The 27,633-nt window shown below is 43.9% G+C and overlaps 1 protein-coding gene across 2 annotated transcripts in view; it reads left to right on the top strand.

Annotated features, from left to right (window-relative positions):
- CNTN2 (contactin 2) overlaps positions 1–27,633 on the top strand; it is a 430,563-nt gene that overhangs the window by 122,832 nt on the left and 280,098 nt on the right. Inside the window, exons 4-5 of one of the 2 annotated variants that reach the window (XM_073615820.1) lie at positions 23,349–23,524; positions 24,330–24,425. In XM_073615820.1, coding sequence (XP_073471921.1) covers positions 23,349–23,524; positions 24,330–24,425 — 272 coding nt within the window. The remainder of the gene's footprint in view (positions 1–23,348; positions 23,525–24,329; positions 24,426–27,633) is intronic. The other variant, XM_073615821.1, reaches the window with a different exon arrangement.

Genomic DNA, 27,633 nt, shown 5'->3' with positions numbered 1-27,633 from the left:
AGTTCGCAGACTTGAGACCCAGGAATCGCATCAGACCCAGGTGATGCGATTCCTTCAGGATTTGGCATCCTGTTTTGAACAGGTTCAGGCCTTATTAGGACCCCCGGTTCAACAACCTCAACCGCTATCTGCTGCTGCACCTATCGCACCAGTCGCAGCCACACATTCATTACATCTGCCAGCTTCGGCCCATTTCTCTGGGGACTCCAAGGCCTGCAGGGGTTCCTTAGCCAGTGCACAATTAATTTTGAGCTTCAGCCCCAAAACTTCCTGTCCGATCGGGCAAAGGTAGCCTATATTGTATCCCTCCTGTCTGGCTAGGCGTTAGCCTGGGCTGCCCCTCTGTGGGAACTGAATGATCCAGTGGTTTCTAGCCTGTCTGATTTCTTGAAACTTTTTCGGAATATCTTAGAGGAACTGGGTCTGTCTCTTCAGCGGCCAGCGCCCTTTTACGTTTCCATCAAGAGTCCGCCTCTGTGGGACAGTACGCTCTTCATTTTCGTACTTTGACTGCTGAGCTGAGTTGGAATAATGAGGCCCTAGTTGCAACCTTTTTTACATGGCCTCTCTGATAGAGTGAAGGATGAATTAGCAAGAAGATCTCTCCCTGCTGATCTGGATGGTGCCATCACCTTGTGTAACCAGATCGATATTTGCTTTCAGGAGAGGGCCCTGGAAAAAAGACACCAGCACTCCCCGTTCTTTAGGCAGCCTGAGCTCCATGTCCCTTCTCTTCATTCCGAGGAGCACCTCCTGCCTGCTGAGGAACCTATGCAGCTGGGCAGGACCAACTTATCTCCCGAAGAATGCGATAGGTGCAGAACTCTGGGCCTGTGCCTCTACTGTGGCGTCAAAGGTCATTTTCGTGATACTTGTTGTCTTTGTCCGAAAAAACGCTCAGGGCTAATACATCTGGAAGGTGGAGTATTGGACCCTGAAATATCACCTTCACCTTCTTGTCTTCTCCTTTCTGTGTTCCTTCATGTCGGTGCTTCCCCTTGTTCGGTCTCGGCATATCTGGATTCCGGAGCCTCTGGCAATTTCATGGACTGGGGAACTGCGTCCTCCATGAGACTTACCCTTTGCCCCTTACAACGCCAATTGTGGTCTTGGCGATTGATGGCACTGTTCTCCCAGGGGGCCCTATCCGCTTGCAGACCCTCCCTGTTAAGATGTCGGTAGGGACATTCCACCAGGAGTGGATATCCTTCCTTGTCTTACCTAAAGCTTCATCTCCTATCATATTAGGTCTTCCATGGTTACGGCTCCATTCTCCACACGTTGACTGGACTGCTGGACAGATCTTGATTTGGGGTTCCTCCTGCCTACTCAAGGTTACCCCAAAAGAGAAACTTCCTGTTGCCACCATCCCAGTATCTTCTGCTCTTCCCGCTGCATATAGTGATTTCTGAAATGTCTCCTGCAATAGTCGGGCTGAGGCACTCTCTGGGTCGTGTGGCACTCTGGATGAGGAGCCCATCTGTGAACTTGAGCCGATCATTCACTCCAGTTTGCATGGCCATTTATCTTTGCCTGTCCCTGGACCCCCTTGGATGCACACCCAGGCTGACTCTTCCACCAGTTCCACAGTCACTACGCCCTGTGATGCGATTCTGGTGGTCGCTGCACTTGGCAATGCTGTTCAGTTGGCCTCTGCACCAGTTCAGCCTATGCCCAGTGAGCTTCCTGCTTCTTCTTATTCAGGACCTTCTGTAACCTGGCCTCACCCTACTACTACTACTATGTCCATTCAAACTTGTCTAAGAGGCTCAATCCATCCTTTGGATAAACTGCCTCATTCGGCCAGGTGGGGTTTTCAACCTTTCTTTCTGGGCTCTCTGCATTCTGCTTGTGTTTTAGCTATCCAGCTTGACTTCTGTGACACATCACTTTCTAACCAACCTGGTCTCAGGGATCCACTGACTTCTGCCCAGTCTGTGATTCTGTGCTGGATGTCCAGCTCATCTTTAAGGGTCTGGGGGACCCTGCTCAGACTCCTGATGGTCTTCTTATGCCCTTACCCATTCCTAAGAAGTCTTTAGCCCTCAATAAGTCCTCTTGTCGTCTCCCTACCTCGGTTTCGGTCTCTGAGGATAATCTAAAGTATGAGGTTAGTCAAGTTCTGGATTCCTGGCGCCATAGAGGCATTCTTCAGTACCTCATACATTGGGAAGGGTTTGGTCCTGAGGAGAGGTCTTGGATCACTGCATCTGAGATCTTTGCGCCTCGTCTGTTGAGGAGGTTTCATCTGGAGTTTCCCTTTAAGCCTGGGCCCAGGTGGGGGAGGGGGAGGCCTCATAAGAGGGGGGGTAGTGTCATGGTTATGGTTATGCAGTAATCTTTCTCTGTCAGCTTACCTTCTCCTCGTGTGTTCAGACTAAGAGGCCAGCCACTCACACCTGGCTGGTTTTATAACCTCTCCTCTAAGCATGGCCCCACCCCAGGCCCCATCAGGGAACCCTATATTAACCTGTGCACTGCAAGCCAGCTGTGCTGATCAACCATTGTGTATTCATTGTGTGTTTGGCTTCCTGGTTCCTGCTTGCTGTGTGCTCTTAGTTTGTCTCTGTTACCGACCTTGGCGTGTTCCCGACTATTCCTGTCTGCTCGTGACCCTGACCTTTTGGCGTGTCCCCGACTATTCCTGTTTGTCTGTTACCCTGAACCTTTGGTGTGTACTCTGTTGTTCCTGTCTGCTAGTCGCCCTGACCTCTGCCTTATTCCTTTACCATCCTTGTTGTTCCAGCCTGCAGCTTCCTTCTCCTGTAGTCTACCATAAGCGTGAGCTGTGAGATCCTAGAGGCCACGACCTGGAGCCAGACTGCAGCCCAGTCCATCCTCACCACTAGAGGCTCTGGTGAACACCTGCTGGCTCTTAGACTCCGCGCCCAGGGGAATCTATACTCTCGCTCCCACTGGGATCTGTGTTAGTGATCCAGTAGACCTGCTTCCTGAACCTCCCTGGGTACTATCCACAACAGTCAGTCCTAGGGTCCACTATTTTAGCGGTGCACTTCCGATTCCTACGGAGTGCATCTGTCACCTGGCCTCAGGTGACCTGACAGGTGGTAATCTTTTTCCAAGAACTTTGTGCCAAATTCCTGCCTGATGTTCAAATTCCTTAAGGGAAGTACAGTTGCATTTGATACAAAGTTATTGTCCCTTAGGAACCACTTCGAGCCACGGCCTGTGATGGCAACTGTCCCTTGATATGTACGCATTGCAATCAGTAGATTTGAATAAAGTTGAAGTGGTCAGCCGAACATCCTCCACCTTAATCGTGAGATCTAAAAAATGGATCTCATTCTGACTCATCTCATAGTTAAGTTTAAAGCCTCTATTGTTCTGATTAAGAGTACTTAAAAATGAAACAAGTGAAGAGGAGTCTACCTTCCATAGGAGGAGGATGCCATCTCTATACCTTGCCCACAGGGCCAAATTGTTTTTTTGCTGGGCAGAGATGACACCCTCCTCCCACTTGGCCATAAATAATTTAGCCACAAAGACTCTGAATTGGTCTCCATCCAGAAAGAGTTTATTTTAGACCTTCTTAAATTTTCAGCATCCCATAATTATTTTTGGTATGAGGGTGAGTTCTTCCTCCAGAATAGGAGTGTTGCAAAGGGGGCTAAGCATGCCCCAAGTGTGGCTAATTTATTTATGGCCAATTGGGAGGAGGATGTCATTATGCCCAGCAAGAAACCAATTTGGTCCTGTGGGCAAGGTATATAGATGACATCCTTCTCCTATGGAAGGTAGACTCCTCCTCACTTGTTGAATTTTTAAGTACTCTTAATCAGTAAAGTTAGCCCATTTTTTTTTTTGATACCCAACATGCCATGCTTCAAAATTGCGTCAGCTCATGGAATGGCGACAAACTTTTCCTCTAAAAATCTCTATAGGCGGCATTTAAAAATGTCTACAGGTTACATGTTTAGAGTTACAGAGGAGTTCTAGAATTATTGCTCTCTCTCTAATGATCGGGGCGATACCTCACATGTGTGGTTTGAACAGCGTTTTCATATGCGGGCACGACTTACGTCTTTTTCTTATTTATTTTACTTTTTTTATTTTATTTTTTTACACTTTCCTTTTAAAAAAAATGTTTTGGGTCACTTTTATTCCTATTACAAGGAATGTAAACATCCCTTGTAATAGAAAAAAAGGCGAAATTGACGTTACCTTACATTGCTTTTCCTATTGGCCACTAGGGCAGTGCGTGCTCCACCGTGCTCCACCGGCGCTCGTGACAGAGTGAGAACCGGGATCTGTGTGTCTAAACACACAAATCCCGGTTCTTTCAGGGGAGTAGAGACAGATTGTGTGTTCATACAAGGTATGAACACCGATCTGTCTCTCCTCCTAGACAGTTCCATCCCCCCTACAGTTAGAACACAGTGAGGCAATACAGTTAACCCCTTGATCGCCCCCTAGTGTTAACCCTTTCCCTACCAGTGACATTTATACAGTAGCCAGTGCATTTTTATAGCACTGATCGCTGTATAATTGTCATTGGTCCCAAAAATGTGTCAAAAGTGTCCGATGTGTCCGCCATAATGTCGCAGTCACGATAAAAATCGCAGCTCGCCGCCATTACTAATAAAAAAATGAATAATAAAAATACCATAAATCTATCCCCTATTTTGTAGATGCTATAACTTTTGCGCAAACCAATCAATATACGCTTATTGTGATTTTTTTTTACCATAAATATTGGTCTAAACTGAGAAAGAAATTAGTTTTTTTATATATTTTTGGGGGATATTTATTATAGCAAACAGTAAAAAATATTGCTTTTTTTTTCAAAATTGTTGCTATTGTTTATAGCGCAAAAAATCAAAACCGCAGAGGTCATCAAAAACCACCAAAAGAAAGCTCTATTTGTGGGAAAAAAAGGATGGCAATTTTGTTTGGGTGCAATGTCGCACGACAGTGCAATTGTCAGTTAAGCGACGCAGTGCTGTATCGCAAAAAGTGCTCTGGTAAGGAAGGGGGTAAATCCTTCTGGGGCTGAAGTGGTTAAGGGAGGTATGGACTCCAGGGAGCGATATCATTTTGCCCCTGTACAAATCATTAGTAAGACCTCATCTGGAATATGCAGTTCAGTTTTGGGCACCACTTCTCAAAAAGGATATCGGGGAACTGGAGAAAGTGCAGCCAAACCGATAAGAGGCATGAAGGAGCTCAGCTATGAGGAAAGATTAGAGGAACTGAATTAATCCTTTCTTGAGAAGAGGAGGGTTATATGATCAACATGTACAAATATATAAGGGGTCCATATAGTGAACTTGGTTTTGAGTTATTCACTTTACGGTCAACACAGAGGACAAGGGGTCACTCTTTACATCTAGAGGGAAAGAGATTTCATCTCCAAATACATATATATATATATATATATATATATATATATATATATATATATATATATATATACACACAGTGCTTTTTTTCTTAAAGAATAGGTGCAGGAACTCCTCCCTTCCGAGTCACCCCTTGACTTCACCTTCTACCCAGCTCTGAGCACCATTCCTTAGGTCCACCCCTTACCCACTTACCTTTTAGAGAACACAGAAGTATAATTTTGTGGTGCTAATTATTTTGTATGGAATTTGTTAATGATAATGTAGCGCTGGTAGATTTGCAATCTACCGCATGTTAGGTAAATTTAGTAAATTGTGTGTTAAGAAGGTTAAAGGTTCGCCTCTGTTCCAGCTTGGCTGACGTTGTGGATGTTTCCGTGCTGACCGGTGGGTGTCGCTGTTACCACTGGTCAGGGTTGGAAAGGCAACGTGTTGAAGCGTATGGATGCTCCTCTGTCCCGGAGGCACAGTCGGTGGAGGTGGTCCTCCGACTTGCATTCTGGGCGAGGGTATTTATGGGACAGACGCCACATTTTGGGGTTCATTTTACAGCCACCTGCTGGCCCTCCTGGCTGACAGGTATGCGTTAAGGAGCTACCTTGTGGTCCTCCGTCTGGGGTGCCCACGATACTGCGGCGCAGGGGTGGGTCCAGAGGCTTGTCTGGAGCCTACCACCGTGGCCGAGGAATGGTCCTGAGCTGTCGGTCCTGTGTGACGAAGCTGGACAACCGAGGAGATCCCGGGGGAGGACCTGTCTTGGAGAGATCACGCCGCATGCTGGTCTATACAGGGGCCTGGTGACTCGGTCGGAGGACGTATCCAAAAGTAACTATACAGCATAGTGTTGCCGGCTCGGCTTAAAGGTTCAAGCACTGTGACTGACTTTCACTACCACAAATCTATACATCCTGTGGCAGAGGATCGTAAGGATTTTTGTTCCCAAACAAGTCTGTGGCAGAGACTTTGATTTGTGCTGCGTACTGGCTGCTAGACAGGTGAAAGAGGCCTATCCAAACGAGCAAGGAGTGTGTCCCACAAGGGGAGCGCATTTCAAATAGTATTTGAATCCTACCAGGACATTTTGTCAAGAGAACCCTTTCAGAGAATATTTGAGTTTCTTCTGCGAATTTCCTTTTTACCTCTTTCCTGTTACTTCCTAAGTTGTTTGTTTAATAAAGCATTGAAAATGTACTCCAGTGTTGGTGCGTGTGTCGTCCAGAAGTAAACTCAACGGAACCCCTAGACCCGGTGCCGGTGAAACAGAGGGAAGCAGAGTGAAGGTAACAGACCCGCTTAAACCAGCAGCTCCACCATGAGTTAGTGCTACAATAACAAGAAAGGCCGTAAAATAGATATAACAGCAATATATCCCAGTGACAATAGATCCTCCCCAGCAACAATGGGTTCCCAACAGCCAGCATCAATAGACCCTTCAGCAGCCAGATAGATTAGATCCTTCACTTCACAGTAGATCCCTCCCAGCAATGATTGACTCCCTGTAACATAAGATCCACCTCAGCAACAATAAACCTCCCAGCAACAATATACCCCCTTGGAAAAATAGATCCTATCCAGCAACAATAGATTCCCGAGCAGCCAGCATCAATAGACCCTCCAGCAGCCAGCAACAAAGAACCCCTCTCTCAACAGTAGATCCCTGCCAGCAACAATTGACCCTCCAGCAACATAAGACCCAATCCCAGTAACAATAGATCCCCTACGAGCAACAGAAGACCCCCTCAGCAACAGTAGTCCCCCCAGCAACAATAGACCCCCTTCCTCCGCAAAAATGGATCCCCTTCGGCAACAATAGATTGCTGGAAGGCAGCATCCCTTGCCATTCAGTTCTGGAGGTACCGGAACTGCGTTCCCCCACGTTCCTGCAGAAAAAAACCCTGTGTATATATATATATTGCATTGCTTCACAAGTGAATGTTTTTTATCCCATGACCTTGTTATGGAATTAGGAAAAAAGTCGCTCGGACACTTTTATTAACTCCCACGGTTGTGTGATGTTGTATTGTCTTGTATTTTAAAGCATTCTAAACGTGTCAATTCAAAGGGATTGGGTATCTGAATACCAATTAGTAAGAACAATTGCAAAAAAGAGGCAGTCTAGCAATTATTGCAAAAAAAAAAAATCTTTTTGGAGTAACTTGCTAACATTCTGTTTCATAGTTAGCCACCTAAATTGAATCAAATTCTCATAGGCACACATAAACTGTGTGGATGTTATTAAAGAAGCTTACAGACCTGATTATGGCTCTAAAGAAAAAGAGAAAGAAAGCTTTCAGGCTAAGCTTTCCACAAGGATGTGGAAACGCCCAAAGTAGACTCTCAGCGCACACAGATAGCTCTGTTGCTATAGGCTCCACACATCTGTGTGTGCTGAGAATCTCTTTTGTGTGTTTGCTTTTGCAGGACTCCTTGGTATATGTCCTAGCAGTACCAAATCATGTTTCATATGGAATAGTATGCACTGCATATGTATTTGTAGTTACATGTTCTTCCCAAACATTGGTTTGGCGCCATCCAGTGGTTTGTTTTTTCTATAAGGATGTGGGTGAGGCATTGAATTTTACTAAAGATAATATTTCTTGTTATATTTTTATATTTGTTATATATTTGATTAAATTATATTTTGTGTTAATATATTACTCTTGTCCTTATTGTTGCATTTTTAAAAATATATATAATAATATCCATAAGAATGATATAGCAGGCAATTAAAACATGTAAGCATCATAAGGTGCCTGAACTTCAGGTTACAGTAATCCTCTTGAAAAGGCATGAAAACATCTAAAAGATAATCTAGGAAATTCCTAAAGGGTGTCATGGACACCCTTTATAATCTCCTCAGTTCGCAGCACCAAAAGTGATGGTCCTTGTGCCCAATTCATGTACCCATCAGATACAGGCAAAATTAATCTGTCAATGCTGGCACCAAGGGAGGAGTGTCCACACTGAACATTCCTTTCTCAATATGCTCCCTCCCCCCTTCTCTGTGCTGTCACACTGACTGGCCAAGGAGTCTTAAACTAGAGGTGGGCGGAGCCTGATGAAGAACTCTGAGATTACTTAGCTTTTCATTTATAGTGGATTTCAGTGGGTGGATTCATAGCTGCTATTCAGTCCAATAACAACTTTGGATCTATCACAGGCAAGGCAGACCTGATGGGAAACTAACTGCAGAGTTCCCCATTAGGCTCTGTCCACCTGACAACTCAAATTCACAGCTTCTGTGCCTGTTGGGTGGCCAGAGCGTTATGGGGAACCCTGAGTCTAGTTCCTTAACAGGTCCGCCTGGCCTGTGGTTGACAGCGCACAGTAATAGGTGAATTCCAACTCAGCTAGTGGCCTGAATAGCAGCTATGGATCTGCCCACTGCCATCCACTGTCAATCTCATGAATGTATCCCCTTACTATCTGTGGAGGCCTAAGCATGCCAAATAGTTTACCACTGTCTGAAAAGAATTGGGTCATTCTAGATAACAATTAGGACTTCTGACAATCAGATTACCACTGTTAGAATGAACTGAACAGTTGCTACAGTGACTGGTCGAGAAATGTTTTCCAACATGTCCCATATGTCCCTGCAACAGAAGTTGATTAAACAATTGACTTCTAAAGAGCAGGGACTGACACACACTGATCCATGCTGTATCTGCCAAATTTTGATCAGTGTATGGTCAGCTTTACATTGTAAATACACTAGAACATTTAGATGGAATTGACTAATGAATTAAAGCTGACACCCAGTTAACAAAGCAGAACTAAACATCGATTTAACTGTTTCACAAAAGTTACATTCAAGGCAAGCGTTGTGTTCTTAACCGAACTATGAATCCGTCAAATGGCTGGTATCATAACTGATGACATGTACAGTACCATAAGAAAAAGATATTGAGGGAGTGCTTGTGATGCAATGGGGGTTATTTACGAAAGGCTTATCCACTTTGCACTACAAGTACAAAGTGCACTTAATATTGCACTGAAAGTGCACTTGGAAAAGCAGTCACTGTAGATCCGAGGGGGACATGCAAGGAAAATAAAAAAATGCATTTTAGCTTGCACATGATTGGATGATAAAATCAGCAGAGCTTCCCCTCATTTCAGATCTACCCCTCAGATTTACACCGACTGCACTTCCAAGTGCACTTTCAGTGCAATTTCAAGTGCACTTTGCAGTTTGAACTTGTAGTGCAAAGTGGATAAGCCTTTCGTAAATAACCCCCAATGTGTTACCAATTACAATATAGCGTCACTAGTAACATAAAAGATGAAAAAAAACTATTAAACCTTAAATATCAGATACATTAAAGTGCAAAGTACTAAAACACAATGTGAGATGTAAACCAAATAATAATTGAAAGTCCATTAAACAGTCCATATATTTTTCAGTGATGTGTCTTCAACATCACTGAGGACACAAGACAAGACACATCACTGAAGAATATATGGACTGTTTAATGGCCTTTCAATTATTATTTGGTTTACAACTCACATTGTGTTTTAGCACTTGCACTTTAGTTGGTAACGCATTATGGTTGATTTACTACTAGAGAGTGTAAAATCTGGTGCAGCTCTGCATCGAAACCAATCAGCTTCCAGGTTTTTTTGTCAAGGCTTTATTGAACAAGCTGAAGTTAGAAGCTGATTGGCTACCATGCACAGCTGCACCAGACTTTGCCCTCTCCTGTTTTAGTAAATCAACTCCATTACATCACAAGCGCCCCATATCTTTTTCTTTTCACTTAGGCTGGGTTCACACTTATGCGAATTGGATGCAGGTTTCCCTGCATCCAATTCGCATAGCAGGAGATTGTGACCTATGGAGCCAGTTCACACATCTCCACTGCGGCTCCGGTGCGAATTACACAGGGGCCCTGTGCATCTTTTGGTCCATTTCAGGTCTGAATTCAGCCCATAATTCAGGCTGAAATCAGCACTGAAACAGTGAATGGAGACTCACCGGACTCCTGCTGTGAGCCACTGTGTGTTTCAGTGTGAACCCAGCCTAAGACCCCTTTAACACTGAGGCAGTTTTCAGGTGTTTTAACTCTAGAAATATCGCCTGTAAAGTGCCTGAAAACTGCCTCCCATTCATTGCAATGGGTACTTTTACACCCTGGCGGTGAGCTTGCGGGACGTTAGAAAAAGTCCTGCAAGCAGTATCTTTGGGGTGGTTTGGGAGCGCTGTATACAGCGCTCCCAAAATGCTCCTGCCCATTGCAATGAAAGGGCAGCGCTTCCAAAGCGCCTGAAAAGCGTTTCGGAAGCGCCGCAACACGGGAGTTTTTAACCCCTTTTTTTAACCCCTAGCATCCGAGAAGCGCCGCTTAAACAACGGTAAAGCACCACTAAAACAAGCGCGAACGCACGGGCGGCCCCAGTGTAAAAGGGGTCTATAAGGATAGGTTTATCTACACTTTTAGGGGAGCAGCTATTTTATTCATTCACAAAAGTAATGTATTTTTGGCGCAAGGTTTTTTGTTTTAATTTTATGTACAGCACCATGGCAGCTGCAGATCCAACAGAGCTTAAAGTGGTTGTAAACCCTTACAACACACCTTTTGCTACAGGTAAGCCTATAATAAGGTTTACCTGTAGCTACCCTGGATATCTCCTAAACCTGAATGGTTTAGGAGATATCCCTGTATTTGCATGTGCCAACGTCATCGGTACATGCGCACTGAAGCAAACTGAAACAATTGGATGTACATGCCGTTGCTTCAGCGAGTGTGCCGATAGTGACGTCACCGCGGCTCCAGCCAATAACAGTGTCAGAGCCCGCGATACCCGGAAGTAACGCCGGGGAAGGATTTCGGCCACCGGAGCAGTGTATGAAGACAGCTGCAGGGGCTGGCAGGTAAGTAATTCATAATGAGCTAGTATGCTATGCACACTAGCTCATTATGCCTTTGTCTTGCAGGTTTTTTTTTTTTTTGTCCTAGGACTTACAACCACTTCAAAATGGAAGCTTCCTTGGCTGTAAAGGATAGGCGCAGGGGTGTACCTACAGGGGTCCCGATTGTGACCTGGCTCCATGCTCCATGGGGCCCATGTATCTCCCATGTACACCTGGATAGGAGGGGCGGTGGCATATAGAGGAACCGATCCCCTCCATTTTCCTCCTGCAGCCACTGAGAGGCTGCCTCTCCTCCTCTCCCACCCACAGTCATTCAGCGGCTGCAGGAGGAAAGTGGAAGGGATCTGTTCTTCTAAATGCCACCCCGCTGTCCCTTCTACCCAGGTCCTGCTGCCCTCTGGGCCCTTGTGTGCTCTCCTGAACACTCCCCCCCCCCCCACAGTGCTGCCAGCGTCCCCACTCCCCTCCTCCACTGGCTGCTGCAGGGGGGGGTGTCATGATGGAGAGAGGGGGAAGGGGTCGGTAAATATGTAATTTACAGACCGCTTCCTTTTGTGAATGGAAGGAATCAGTACCGATCACTGTCTCAGTTCATTCATAATGGAAGCATAGTAAAGTAAAGAGCTATTTTTGTTCAATCATTCTGTACAGCTGAGGCTGCATAATGGAGATTGAGGGCTGTGTCCTCAATCTCCTTTCTCTGTCTCAAAGGTGGAGCATCAGAGGTCTGTTAAGATCTCACCAAAGCTCCCCAACGGGCTACTGATAAAATATAAAAAAAAAATACAATTGTAAAATAAAAACTAAAATAAAATTGTAAAAAATAAATAAAATAACAGAAATAAAATAACGAATGACACCAGTAGCGGAACTACCAGGGTCGCACTTGTGATTGAGCCCTGGTGAAAAACCACTGTGGGGAGGCCTCAAGACAGCAGGAAATGGGCCCACTGCAGAACGTGAAAAGGTCCCGCTGAGGGATTGTAATAAAGGGTACTGAAACGGGAGTAAAGGGCCCAGGCAGGGGGTCAGGGGGGCCCTTCATGATTTATTGCATCAGGACACTGAAGGTTACATAGTTACATAGTTGGTGAGGTTGAAAAAAAAGACACAAGTCCATCAAGTACAACCTGTGTGTGCTTTATGTTTATATTACATTGTATATTTGTGTATGTTGTGGTCATTAAGGTGCCTATCTAATGCTTCAATACTTTACCTGTTTAGTACAAGCTTCACAGATGAAGACACCCCTATAGTATACACTGGAGCACCTGTGTGGGACCCCCTAATAAAAAGTGTGTTCTTGTGTCCCACAGTAGTGCTCCAGCGTCCAGATGTGAAAACTGCTGAGTGTCCTCTCCTTACACAGAATCTAGTTTGCATTTCATTCTAGTTACAAACCCATCTACACAACCAAATTATTTTCAGACAAGTAGGCCATAAAAAATGTTGGCAAATGCATATTGCCAAAACAATGGTGTTTTCTAGGCCGAACGAACAATGTTTTATACGAACGAATAATGCGCCCATGAACATGAAAGTTGACATTTTAAACTGGACAACAGTTAAGAAAAGCACATGGAGCAGCACGAACGTAATAAACATAAAGAATAGGAACACTGGACAACTACTTACTTTTTTGCAGCACTCTCCGGTTCCTTCTGTACTGCTCATGCTCTCTTAATTTGAGGTCCAACCACCGCTTCCTGAGCTGATCTTTCGATCGTCGTACCCCGAAATTCCGGTGCAGACTCTTGACCACTTTTGCCATTATCTTGGCCTTTCGGACATTGGGGTTGGGGTAAGGTCCATACTTCCCACCATAGTCGGCCTTCTTCAGGATGTCGACCATCTCCAACATCTCCCCAAAGGACATATTTGAGGCCTTAAATCGTCTTCTCTGGGATCGGGACGCTTCAGGCTCCGGGCTTTCCTCCTCCTCCTCCTCGTTGCTGTAATTAGCACGCACCTGCTGTGTCTCCACCATGTGCTCTTCCCCCACTGCGCTGAACAAGAAGGGGTGGGGAATAGACTAGAAAGAACGTCAGGGGCGGGCGGAGTTTCACGCATGAGCAGTGTCTATAAAGCGTAACACGCGTGCGTAGTACGTACTATCTGTGAGTGGAGGAAGGAGTATCAGAGGCGCCAATCGTGATTACGTAGGTAAGATCAAAACTTGGGCCTATACTGCTTCTAGATTGAGGCCTATATTGTAACAAGATTAGGAGAGATTTGCCTGACATTAGGGTTTGTCTTGTGTATTGCAGATAAAATGGATGGCTTCAATGACCACAACTTCCTCCCCCTGTTCATAGACAAGTACAGGGAGCTGCCCTGTCTATGGCAGGTCAAACACCCGCATTATAATCATAAACAAAAGGTTCAGACAGCGCTGGAGAAACTGCTGGAGTTGGTGAAGCCGGTGGTCCCCACGGCAACCATCCCCTATTTAAAAGCCAAAATTGGTGGCCTGAGGAGCACTTATCTTAGGGAGCGCAAGAAGGTCACGGATTCCCAGAGATCCGGAGCTGCAGCAGATGACATTTATGTCCCCAGGCTGTGGTACTAGGAGAGACTGCGATTTCTGTCAGACCAGACTGGAGTTAGGGAATCCCTCTCAACCCTTCCTTCCACTCTTCCTTCCACCCCAGCTGAGGCTTCCGACGTCCAACCTGGGGGTTCCAGCCAGGAAGAAGTGGAGGAGCCCAGCCTGAGCCAGGTATAGCATTCTTCTACAGATTTCTGGTCAATAAATAAATGATGTTTACTAGATGTTATTATTGATCACTAATTGCTGAATTAAGAAAGTGTTTTACATATCAATAGACAGTAGTGGGCAAAAATAATTGGGACAAGAATGAAAAATGCTGGGCTCAGAATGATAATCTGTTATATTTGTTAACATTCAATTTGCAACAGTCAGGAGGTGAAAATTGTGTGTGATTGATGAAGTAAAAACTAAAACTATGTCCCTTTTTCATACACAGGAAGACCTCAGCCAGGACGAGGCTCTGGAATGTGGCACACAGGAGGAGGCTGTGGAATGTGGCAGCCAGGAGGAGGCGGGGCAAAGTGGCAGCCAGGAGGAGGCAGGGCTAAGTGGCAGCCAGGAGAAGCCTGGGCCCAGTAGGAGCTTGACAGAATCGCAGGTTCCTCCCCGCCGCCTTCCAACCAAAAGACCCAGGAAGGGGAGTCACATGCAGGATTCAGCCACCCCCACTCCTGAAGAGGCCTTTGCCTGCATGGCTACCACGAAACTGCAGGGCATGCAGGAGGGCCAACGCCAGCTGTGTGAGGACCTTCTTTATAAAGTCTTAACTAAGGGGGTGAGGGGCGAAATCACACCCAATACCCACCTGAGTGAGTTGGACCCTCCTCCTCCTCCTCCTCCTGCCACAACTACACCACCACAGCCACAGCGTGGAAGGAAGCGTGGAAGGAAGACCAGAGAGTGATAACCCTGGGTTCAGTCTGGTCTGGCAAAAGATGCAGGCTCTTGTATGACCACAGCCTGGGGACACAGATGTCATCTGCTGCTTTCATGATCTCTGGGACTTCTGGACCAGACTGCACTCCCTTAGATAAGGACTCCTCAGGCCACCAATTTTGCAGTAAAATAATTGATGTGTGCCCTGGGGGTCAAAGGCTTCACCAATTTCTGCTGTTTCTCCAGCGTTGCCTCCCTCATTGTTTGGTTATGAGCCCTTGATAAAGGTTTTTTGGTTTCAATTATACTCGCCTATGTGTGTTTTCATTCAAAAAGGACAGTTTGTTTGTGAGGATTGAGGTACATTTCTAAAGTACAATGTGAAATTAACAAGAGACACCAACACCAAGCAATCTCCTTGAGATTAAATAATACAAGATAATAATGGTGTTGTGGTAACTTGATGTTAAATAACTAAAAAAAAAAAAAATAACAACAAGATCAGCCTTGAAAAAAATAGAAACCAAAAAAAAAAAAAAATCACAGGCTTGAACAAAAAAAAACAAAACAAAAAAAAATTATATAGATTTTTGGTCAGATGTGACAAATCATAATATATTGAGGGAATCAAGCTAAATTATAAAGAAATACGTTTGTGAGAAGTCTGTGTGAATATCAGCAGCAAAACTTCTTCGTTCTTCCTGCATTATAAAGAAGAAGAGAGTGCGCTGTATTAAACAATTTTAAACACTGCAGCCTGACGAAAGTGCTCTATCCATTCCGAACGCTAACTTTACCAGATCGAGCTGTTCCGTCTCGGAATTTCTTCTGAGCATGCGTGTCACTTTGTGCGTCGGAATTGTCCACACACGGTCGGAATAGACGCGATCGGATTTTGTTGTCGGAAAATTTTATAGCCTGCTCCCATACTTTGTGTGTCGGAAAATCCGATGGAAAAAGTCCGATGGAGCCCACACACGGTCGGAATTTCTGACAACGCGCTCCGATCGCATATTTTTCGTCGTAAAATCTGACCGTGTGTACGGGGCATTACTGTGAAAAAACCTTTCCGTATTTGGAGATGAAATCTCTTTTCCTGACCGTAAAGTGAATAACTCAACACCAAGTTCACTATATGGACATCTTATATATTTGAAAATGTTGATCATATCCCCCGTATTCTCCTCTTCTCAAGAGTGAATAAATTCAGTTCCTCTAATCTTTCCTCATAGCTGAGCTCCTCCATGCCTCTTATCAGTTTGGTTGCCCTTCTCTGCACTTTCTCCAGTTCCCTGATATCCTTTTTGAGAACTGGTGCCCAAAACTGAACTGCATATTCCAGATGAGGTCTTACTAATGATTTGAACAGGGGCAAAATTATATATCTCTCTGGAGTCCATACCTCTCTTAATACAAGAAAGGACTTTGCTCACTTTGGAAACCGCAGCTTGGCATTGCATGCTATTATTGAGCTTATGATCTACCAAAACCCCCAGATCCTTCTCCACTATGGATTCCCCTAGTTGTACTCCCCCTAGGATGTATGATGCATGCATATTCTTAGCCCCCAAGTGCATAACTTTACATTTCTCAACATTAAACCTCATCTGCCACATAGTCGCCCAATTAGACAGTGCATTGAGGTCGGCTTGTAAATTGGAGACATCCTGTAAGGACGTTATTCCACTGCATAACTTGGTGTCATCTGCAAAGACAGAAATGTTACTTTTGATCCCAGATCCAATATAATTTCTAAAGATATTAAAAAGTAAGGGTCCCAGCACTGAACCTTGGGGTACACCACTGACAACCTTAGACCATTCAGAATAAGAATCATTAACCACTACTCTCTTAATTCTGTCTTTTAGCCAGTTTTCTATCCATTTACAAACTGATATTTCCAAGCCTGTAGACTTTACCTTACACATGAGCTGTGTGTGGGGAACTGTGTCAAACGCTTTTGCACGTCCACAGCCTACCCTCTGTCCAAGGTTTTACTTACCTCTTCATAAAAAGAAATCAGGTTTGTCTGACAACTTTTGTCTTTCATGAATCCATGCTGTCCGTTGCTTAAAATGTTTTTTTTTCCAGCAAGAACTCGTCTATGTGGAATTTTATTAACTGCTCCAGTATCTTCCCAACTATAGAAGTTAAACTAACAGGTCTATAGTTACTTGGTAAAGACTTTGGTCCCTTTTTAAATATAGGCACCACGTTCGCCCTGCGCCAATCCAGTGGTACTATTCCCGTCATTAATGAGTCCCTAAAAATTAGATACAATGGCTTTGAAATTACAGAGCTCAATTCTTTTAGGATCCATGGGTGGATGCCACCTGGTCCAGGGGCTTTATCCACCTTTATTTTGTCTAAATATTTCTGGACCATATCACTTTTGAGCCATTGTGGATCATCCGGGGCTGTGTCAATACCACCCCCATTATGGACATGAGCTCCCCCATGCTCTTTTGTATACACAGAGCTGAAGAAAGTATTTAATAAATTAGCCTTCTCTTTGTCCCCAGTCACCCACTCTAGATTATTTTGTAAAGGGCCTACATGCTCAGACCTGACCTTTTTACTATTAATATATTTGAAGAATTTTTTGGGGTTTGTCCTACTATCTTTTGCAATAGGTGTATATAGATTGGTTTGCGCAAAAGTTATCGCATCTACAAACTACGGGATAGAATTAGGGATTTTAATTTTTTTTATTGTTTTGACTGGTAATAACGGTGATCTGCGATTTTTAGCGGGACTGCGACATTGCGAAGGACAAATCTACCTCCAAATGACACTTTTTTGGGACCAGTGACATTGTTACATTGATCAGTGCTATAAAAATGCACTGATCAATGTAAAAATGACACTGGCAGGGAAGGGGTTAACACTAGGGGGCGATCAAGGGGTTAAGTGTGTTCCCTGGGTTTGTTCTAACTGTAGGGGGGATGGGCTCACTAGGACATGACAGAGATCACTGTTCCCGATCACTGGGAACAGAAGATCTTTGACATGTCATTGGGCAGAATGGGGAATCGCCTTGTTTGTTTTGTTCCCTGTTCTGCCTCTGTACACAGCGATCGCGGGTCGCCAGTGGACATCGAGTCCACGGGACCCGCGGGCAAACTTCCAACGGTGCACGGCGGGCACGGCATGCACTATCCTTTTTGCACAGACCGACGTACACCTACGGCAGTTTACGCAGGAGAGCCGACCTACCACAGTATAATGACAGCGGCTGGTCGGCAAAAGGTCAAGGGCCTTCTCCTTTGCTTTTATATGCATTTTTACATTGTAGTTAAGTCACCCAGGACTTTTATTAGCTCTTTTAAATGTATTTCCCATTGGGATGCAGAGGCTAATACCTTTATTCAATATGCTCTTAAAGCACTCCCATTTTTCCTCCGTGTTCCTTGGATTTAAACCCATTTAATATCTTCTAGCGGAGGGCAGTTTAGGGAAGTTGGCTCTTTTGTGATTCAGTGTCTTTGTATTACCCTTGTGTTTCCTATTTGTTTGATTTATGCTGAAACTTATTGACCTGTGATTGCTGTTTACTAAGTTGCCCCCTAGTTCCACATCCGCGATCAGGTCTGTATTGTTAGCAATCAGTAGGTCTAGTAACGCATTGTTTCTTGTTTGTGCATTTACCATCTGACCCATGAAATTGTCCTGCAAGACATTTTAGGAAATGGTGAGCCTTAGCTGAATGCGTGGTTCCTTACGCCCAGTCTATGTCTGGTTCTAGTTACACCTCTGGATAGGAGGGTTTAGTTCTTCTTTAAGCAGTTACAGCAACAGGTTTTTTTTTCCCTTTAGGATAAAGATTTTACATAAATGAATACAAGCTAAACATCAGTGGTAAATATTTTGTCTCAAAACTCTCTCAACTACAACTTTTGCCAAACACCTTGGTATATACCATAGGGTGAGTACATGGATTGAAAACTGGCTACAAGGGCGAGTTCAGAGGGTGGTGATAAATGGGGAGTACTCAGAATGGTCAGGGGTGGGTAGTGGGGTTCCCCAGGGTTCTGTGCTGGGACCAATCCTATTTAATTTGTTTATAAACGACCTGGAGGATGGGATAAACAGTTCAATCTCCGTATTTGCAGACGATACTAAGCTAAGCAGGGCAATAACTTCTCCGCAGGATGTGGAAACCTTGCAAAAAGACCTGAACAAATTAATGGGGTGGGTGACTACATGGCAAATGAGGTTCAATGTAGAAAAATGTAAAATAATGCATTTGGGTGGCAAAAATATGAATGCAATCTATACACTGGGGGGGGGGGAGAACCTCTGGGGGAATCTAGGATGGAAAAGGACCTGGGGGTCCTAGTAGATGATAGGCTCAGCAATGGCATGCAATGCCAAGCTGCTGCTAATAAAGCAAACAGAATACTGGCATGCATTAAAAGGGGGATCAACTCCAGAGATAAAAGGATAATTCTCCCACTCTACAAGACTCTGGTCCGGCCGCACCTGGAGTATGCTGTCCAGTTCTGGGCACCAGTCCTTAGGAAGGATGTACTGGAAATGGAGCGAATACAAAGAAGGGCAACAAAGCTAATAAAGGGTCTGGAGGATCTTAGTTATGAGGAAAGGTTGCAAGCACTGAACTTATTCTCTCTGGAGAAGAGACGCTTGAGAGGGGATATGATTTCAATTTACAAATACTGTACTGGTGACCCCACAATAGGGATAAAACTTTTTCGCAGAAGAGAGTTTAATAAGACTCGTGGCCACTCATTACAATTAGAAGAAAAGAGGTTTAACCTTAAACTACGTAGAGGGTTCTTTACTGTAAGAGCGGCAAGGATGTGGAATTCCCTTCCACAGGAGGTGGTCTCAGCGGGGAGCATTGATAGCTTCAAGAAACTATTAGATAATCACCTAAATGACCGCAACATACAGGGATATACATTGTAATACTGACACAAAATCACACACATGGGTTGTACTTGATGGACTTGTGTCTTTTTTTCAACCTCACCTACTATGTAACTATATTAAAAGAAGTTGAAAGCCTTAGACCCCTTTCACACTGAGGCGTTTTTCAGGTGCTACAGCGCTAAAAATAGCTCCTGCATAGCGCCTGAAAAAAGCCTCAGCTGCAAACCCAGTGTGAAAGCCTGAGTGCTTTCACACTGGGGCACTGCGCTGGCAGGGCGTCACAAAAAGTCCTGTCAGCAGCTTCTTTGCATTGAAAACAATGGGGCAGTGCTGCTATACCACCGGCAAAGCGCCGCTGCAACGGCGTTTTGCGGGCGGATTTAACCCCTTTTCGGCTGCTAGCGGGGGTCAAAACCACCCCGCTAGCGGCCTAATAGCACCAATAAAACCCCGGTAAAGTGGCGCTAAAAATAGCACCGCTTTACCGCTGATGCCCGGGGCGGCTCAGTGTGAAAGGGGTCTTAGGCAGGCCATATGGGCAGACTGAATGTACCAAGTTGATTGAAGACAATGGCCGGCGGGAGGGATTCCCGCATCAACACTGTCTGTTTTGATAAGGGAATCGAGCAAATTTCTTTCCTGCAACCCGTGGTTGCAGGAAATAAATGTACTCAGTGTATGGCCAGCCTTACTGGCCAGACAGACTTACTGGCTGGATCACCAGGTAAAAAAAAAGGAGAAGCTGCAAAAACAAGAAAACTAATGTAGCCACTATATACAAGAACTGGTATGCTGTAATATTTAAAATTTTTGTTTTTGAGTTTAAAGTATAACTAAAGGCAAAACATCTTTGGACAGAGTGGAGAGGGATTAGAACACCTATTAGGTTTTTATTGATATCCATGTCCATGAGAGTCACCCTCTTTATTTGTCCTATTTACCATTATCATTGAAAGTGAAAGTAAAAGAATATCCCAAATTTTGGGTTGTCCCCAGAAAAGTAATAGAGGGGAAATCTACCAATGGGGATACTGGTTCTGGTGGTTTGGGGGGCCCCAAGGGATTCCCTTAAAGTGGATATAAACCCTCACATATATTCAGTAAAGTGAACAGCCTCAGATGATACACAGGGATGAAACAAATCTCCCTACATAAGTTTTATATGTATATCTGCTGTCTTCAACTTAATATACTGTTTAGAAAGTGCACATCGTGTCAGGAGATTTTCTCTTCCTGGTTAGCATTGCAGTGAAGCCTGGGCATACAGCCAAGACAGTTGATTGGAGGAAAGGCACAAACCCCCTCTCCTCGTAAGTAGAGACTTTCAGCTCTGTCCCTTAAATCGTTCTGGGCTCTGCTAATCTATTTATAGTATCTTCCCCAACACAAAACTCCGTCTGCTTTTATCATATGTGAGGGAGAACTTGTCAGGAGTTAGGCTGATAACAGAAGAACGGAACAGGAGACAGCTACAGGATATAGTGCTTTGAAGAGAGATAACAAAACACTGCAGATATTACAGTATCTCACAAAAGTGAGTACACCCCTCACATTTTTGTAAATATATTATTATATCTTTTCATGTGACAACACTGAAGAAATGACACTTTGCTACAATGTAAAGTAGTGAGTGTACAGCTTGTATAACAGTGTAAATTTGCTGTCCCCTCAAAATAACTCAACACACAGCCATTAATGTCTAAACCGCTGGCAACAAACGTGAGTACACCCCTAAGTGGAAATGTCCAAATTGGACCCAAAGTGTCAATGTTTTGTGTGGCCACCATTATTTTCCAGCACTGCTTTAACCCTCTTGGGAATGGAGTTCACCAGAGCTTCATAGGTTGCCACTGGAGTCCTCTTCCACTCCTCCATGGAGACATCACCGAGCTGGTGGATGTTAGAGACCTTGCGCTCCTCCATCTTCCGTTTGAGGATGCCCCACAGATGTTCAATAGGGTTTAGGTCTGGGGAAATGCTTGGCCAGTCCATCACCTTTACCCTCCGCTTCTTTAGCAAGACTGTGGTCATCTTGGAGGTGCGTTTGGGGTCGTTATCATGTTGGAATACTGCCCTGCGGCCCAGTCTCTGAAGGGAGGGGATCATGCTCTGCTTCAGTATGTCACAGTACATGTTGGCATTCATGGTTCCCTCAATGAACAGTAGCTCCACAGCGCCGGCAGCACTCATGCAGCTCCAGACCATGACACTCCCACCACCATGCTTGACTGTAGGCAAGACACACTTGTCTTTGTACTCCTCACTTGGTTGCTGCCACACACGCTTGACACCATCTGAACCAAAAAGGTTTATCTTGGTCTCATCAGACCACAGGAAATGGTTCCAGTAATCCATGTCCTTAGTCTGCTTGTCTTCAGCAAACTGTTTGCAGGCTTTCTTGTGCATTATCTTTAGAAGAGGCTTCCTTCTGGGATGACAGCCATGCAGACTAATTTGATGCAGTGTGCGGTATATTGTCTGAGCACTGACAGGCTGACCCCCTACCCCTTCAACCTCTGTATCAATGTTGGCAGCACTCATATGTCTATTTCCCAAAGACAACTTCTGGATATGACGCTGAGCATGTGCACTCAATTTCTTTGGTCGACCAAGGCAAGGCCTGTTCTGAGTGGAACCTGTCCTGTTAAACCACTGTATGGTCTTGGCCACCGTGCTGCAGCTCAGTTTCAGGGTCTTGGCAATCTTCTTATAGCCTAGGCCATCTTTATGTAGAGCAACAATTCTTTTTTTCAGATCCTCAGAGAGTTCTTTGCCATGAAGCACAATGTTGAACTTCCAGTGAGCAGTATGAGAGAGTGAGAGCGATAACACCAAATTTAATACACCTTCTCCCCATTCACACCTGAGACCTTGTAACACTAACGAGTCACTTGACACTGGGGAGGAAAAATGGCTAATTTGGTCCAATTTGGACATTTTCACTTAGGGGTGTACTCACTTTTGTTGCTAGCGGTTTAGACATTAATGGCTGCATGTTGAGTTATTTTGAGGGGACAGCAAATTTACAGTGTTATACAAGCTGTACACTCACTATTTTACATTGTAGCAAAGTGTTATTTCTTCAGTGTTGTCACATGAAAAGATATAATAAAATATATACAAAAATGTGAGGGGTGTACTCACTTTTGTAAGAGACTGCATGTGCCCAGCTCAAAGTTCATGAATCGGGTTTACATCCATTATAATTTGCAGGAATTTCCTCTCACTTCCTATTTTTGGCTATGGGACAGGAAGTGAAGGGAAATCTCTCCAATGGAACACAGATGGCAAAAATAAACCTTACATGGTTTCTAACCCTCCCTTACTCTGTCCAAAATGGAAAAAAACGTTTTGCCTATAGTACTACTTTAATACCGCTTTAAATATTTGGCACAGTTCTAAGCTCTAAATTGAAATACAGCTAAATTTTCAGAGAAGTGACCCATGCCCCCTTCCTAACCTTCTCTCTCTCTGCTCTGTACAAACTTTCAATTAGAAAGAGGCAGTTTGAAAGTAAACAGCTGCTGCTAAGCTGTCTCTTCAGAGAAGTCATAGAGCTCTGTGACAGCGGTGTCATGAGTGCTCATTGTATTAATTATATAACATTATACATAAAATACAACTCCAGCAGTTTAAAATGTATTACCTGAAAAAAAAAACAAAATAAAAAAAACACTTTTAGTAAGAAACTAGTTATATCCAACTTGAAAGGAGAAAAACAATATGGAGAACCACAATGTATTTAAGAAAATGGAAATGCTCTGTCATTGACATGACCTTTTATTGGTTCTGCTTGCAGATGGAAGCTGAATGGCACCGACCTGAACCTTGCTGAAAACTCTAGTTACCGCTTATTAGGAGGGAACCTGGCCATCTCTAACCCTACTCAGTCTAAACATGCGGGGACCTATCAGTGTGTTGCCTCTAACACTTTGGGTACTGTGCTCAGCAATGAAGCCTCACTACGATTTGGATGTAAGCAGAATACCAAGAACAAAGCATTAAAGACAATTTGAAGTCACAGAAATGATATGCAGTTACACAAACATTATACTGGCAACTACTGTTTTCATAATTTTAACTCCACCTTCCTGTTACAGCAGTTCTGCAGGAAGTCTTCGTATGACTATGTAGTCCAATAGGAAACTTAGACCTCCTGCTCTCAACAATCGGCACTCAGAAATACAACTAAACTGACAGCTCTGCTTTTGCTCTGCATTTCAAGTCTTGGTGATGACACCTTTTCTGAGTGGTGTGGCTATAATGCAATTCTGCTAGCATATAACACTTGAGTAAGAGGGCAGGAAACAAAATTCAGTTGCAAATCAAAATTAGGGGGTACTGGGCTAATAAATAAAAAGGCATGAGAATTTTTTTGGACTTGCTGAAATAAAATTCAGTTAGTGTTTAAAAATAAGTGTTGTCTAACACCCCCAGGCCCCCCGCACATGTACAGCAGCACAACACTTTATATATTGTACTTTCCTATCAGTCCCTGCCCTCAATGAGCTTACAATCTAAGGCCACTATCACACATACTGTACATACACACACACACCCACACAAGGGTCAGTTAGACAGGATTCAATCAACCTGCCAACATGTTTTTGGAGTGTGGGAGGAAACCAGTGTACCCAGAGAAAACCCAAAACAATGCAAGGAGAACATGCAAATTCCATGATAGTGTCCTTATACAATATTTATTAAAGGCTTACAGTTCAGCTTTAAAACTCAGTTAGCATGCTACACTTTTTTTAACTACATTATTTGTTTTCCACAGATTTACATGAGTTTTCACCAGAAGCGAGAAATCAAGTAAAGACAACAGAAGGACAAGGAATTATGTTGGCATGTAACCCTCCACAGCATTATCCAGGTATTCCTTATGCCAAAATTGTACCAAAACTCAGACTGAAATCTTAACAGACTTAAGAGACAAACTTTAACATGATTAGATGCAAGTCTGGTAATGTACAGTACACTCGCTACTACCTACCCTATTCAATAAAGAGATCATATTTACAACTTATTACTAATGAGAAATGCCGCACCACTGCACTGGGGCGATTGAGGCGCAACCCCATTCACTTGAATGGTCCACCTTTAGCCTTTGCAGCTTAAGGGGGTAGTTTGAGGGAGGCCGTGAAAATGCAGCTCAACTGCATGTTTTTACCACTCTGCCCCCAGGCTGGCTTTACATTTTTGCTTTTCAGTAACTGCAAAATATACACTTTTTTCATACATTACTGCAGCACTTGGTAATGAACAATTGGCAGTGCAATGCTATTCATTTTAAATTGTACGCCAGGACACATGCATTTCAGAGCACCACAATACACAGATGGGAGAGTTTGGTGTATTGGCAGTCTATTCAAAACACAGAGGTGCTTTAGAAATCTCTGTTTGTCTTTTGACAAGCTGGTTTTTCTCCTCCTACCACCAGAGGGACTCTTTCCTCCACCTTCCTGAATGAGTCTTAGTACTCGGTGGAGGTGAAGGCGTCCATTGTCATGGTGATGCGCGCGCATGCGCAGTGCAGCCGTTACGTCTGCATCCGGTCCTACGGACCAGATGGACGGTATAAATAGCCACCATTAGCAGCATGGAGACGCTGCAGGACTCGTGGGACCCATGCACACCATTATGTTTTATTCAGGTAACTATCCTAAGCTATTTTATCCAGACTTTTTTATGCTACTATAGAAGCTATCTGCAACATCCTCTTTCCCCCTTTTTTGTGTTGAAGACTATGTCTCTGTCCCGCTGGTGTTACACAGCGGGTTATTATTTACTATTGCCCCATTCTCTTTTCACCAGATATGCTCGCCTAGTGATTTATTATCTGATGGTGTGTTGGCCCCTAGCATCAAGCTAGCTGCTACATCTGCCCTTGTAAGTTTCTTTTGATTTTTTACGCTGTTTGCTCCTATGTCTGAGAGGATATTCCATCTTTCCTTCAGTCAGTAGGGGTTAGTATTGTATCATTTTTTGTTTTTTGTTGGTCTTTTTTACCGTCTATGGTCGCCTGTAGCACATGGGCATTTTGACATAGCAGAAACCACTAGTCATCCTGGCAGTAGCAACAAATCCCCTACCTATAGGAGATAGGGGTAAGCAGCAGTGCCATATTCTTGGGAGACACACATGCATAGATACTTTTGTAAGATTTGTAAAATGTGAATCACATGTATAGACCTTTGAATTATTCTAATCTATTTAATTGTCTATTTCCTGTCAGAAGGCACTGTACTGTGCATGTGACCAGAATCCCCTGAAGAAGCCCGATATAGGGGCGAAACATGTAGGGAAGTCCATCCTGTATTGCTGTATCACTGTTAATATACTGAATTGTACTTGCCATAATTATTTCCTATTTTGTGTTTTTATTGGATGAATTTCTATTTTTCAAATAAATGTATTTTTTACACAATTGACAATCTCCTTTTTCTGCGCCTTAAAAATACCACAATCTCTTTATCTACTATTTCTACTATATGGGATGTGGTGGCAGTTAAAATTGTGAGCATTCGTGTTCAATAACATCCTCTACAATAATTAAGGGAAGTGCATAGGGGAGAAGAACAGTAAATCAGCATAGTATATGTAATAGCTATGGCAGATGTCTGCCATGCTACATATTTGGAATTGATTTGGTGATGAAATGCCTAGTGTGGGTGTCGCTTTGTTTTATCAGCATGCTACCAGATGAGTAGTTCACCACTCTCAGTGGACCTGGAGAGTGTGATAGATAGTTAAGCTTTAATGCTTAACATAGCACTAAGGGTGAGCTGAACACCCCCCGGTTCGGTTTGCGGCAGAACATGCGAATGGACCGAAAGTTTGCGCTAACATTCGAACACCGTTAAAGTCTATGGGACCCGAACGTGAAAAATCAAAAGTGCGAATTTTAAAGGCTAATATGTAAGTTATTGTCCTAAAAAGTGTTTGGGGACCCGGGTCCTGCCCCAGGGGACATGTATCAATGCAAAAAAAGTTTTAAAAACGGCCGGTGAACGGTGAAAAAATAAAAGTGAAATATTCCTTTAAATATCTTACCTGGAGGGTGACTATAGTATGCCTGTAAAGTGGTGCATGTTTCCCATGTTTAGAACAGTGCCTGCACAAAATAACATTTCTAAAGGATTAAAAGTCATTTAAAACTGCTTGCGGCTGTAATGTAATGTCCGGTCCCGGCAATATGGATGAAAATTATTGAAAAAAACGGCAAGGGTACCGCCCCAGCCCATTACCAGCCCTTTGGGTCTTGTATGGATATTAAGAGGAACCCCGCACACAAATTAAAAAAAGAAAAGGCGTGGGGCCCCCAGGCCCTATATACTCTGAACTGCAGTATACAGGCGGTCCAAACAAGACAGGGACTGTAGGTTTGTTCTTAAGTATAATCTGTTTGTAATTTGGAACAGGTACATTTTGTAAGTGTAGCTCCAGCCAAAAAATCTATTTTTCAGTTTTTTGGATAACATAGGGAAGGGTTATCACCCCTGTAACATTTGTTTTGCTTTCTGTGCCCCTGTTCAGAAGATTTCACCTCACTTTCTGTCCCAATGACAGTTGGATTGTGAAAATTTGGGGTTACTAGGGAAACAAGGATTGGTGATAAAGCATCAGTGCAGACACCTTTTTCCCATATTAACTCTTACAGGAGAGAATTTTCCTTCCTATGGGTAGATTTCCTCTCACTTCCTGTTGTCTTCCTCCATTTGTAAGTAGGAGTCGTTTGTAAGTCGGATGTTTGAAAGTAGGGGACCGCCTGTATATACTATACGGCCTGCCCTATATGCTCTGCAGATAATTGGGCCTTAGATGTTGGTGGTGCCAGAACACTGTAAGCCCTCACAGTTACTCTTGGTGGGCGCTGGAACGGGCCCTGCTGTGAAATATTATATCAAGAATTGTAATTACATGCCACTGTTAGGGGCAGAAAAAATGGGCCTTTGGTGGTGGTGGTGGTGCCACAACACTGTAAGCCCTCACAGTTACTCTTGGTGGGCGCAGGAAAGGGCCCTGCTGTGAAATATTATATCAGGAATTGTAATTACATGCCACTGTTCAACAGGGGCAGA

This window comes from Aquarana catesbeiana, linkage group LG02, assembly GCF_042186555.1.
Source record: "Aquarana catesbeiana isolate 2022-GZ linkage group LG02, ASM4218655v1, whole genome shotgun sequence".
NCBI lineage: Eukaryota > Metazoa > Chordata > Amphibia > Anura > Ranidae > Aquarana > Aquarana catesbeiana.
Note: the sequence above shows the minus strand (reverse complement) of the source record. Positions and strands in the feature narration are given on the sequence as shown.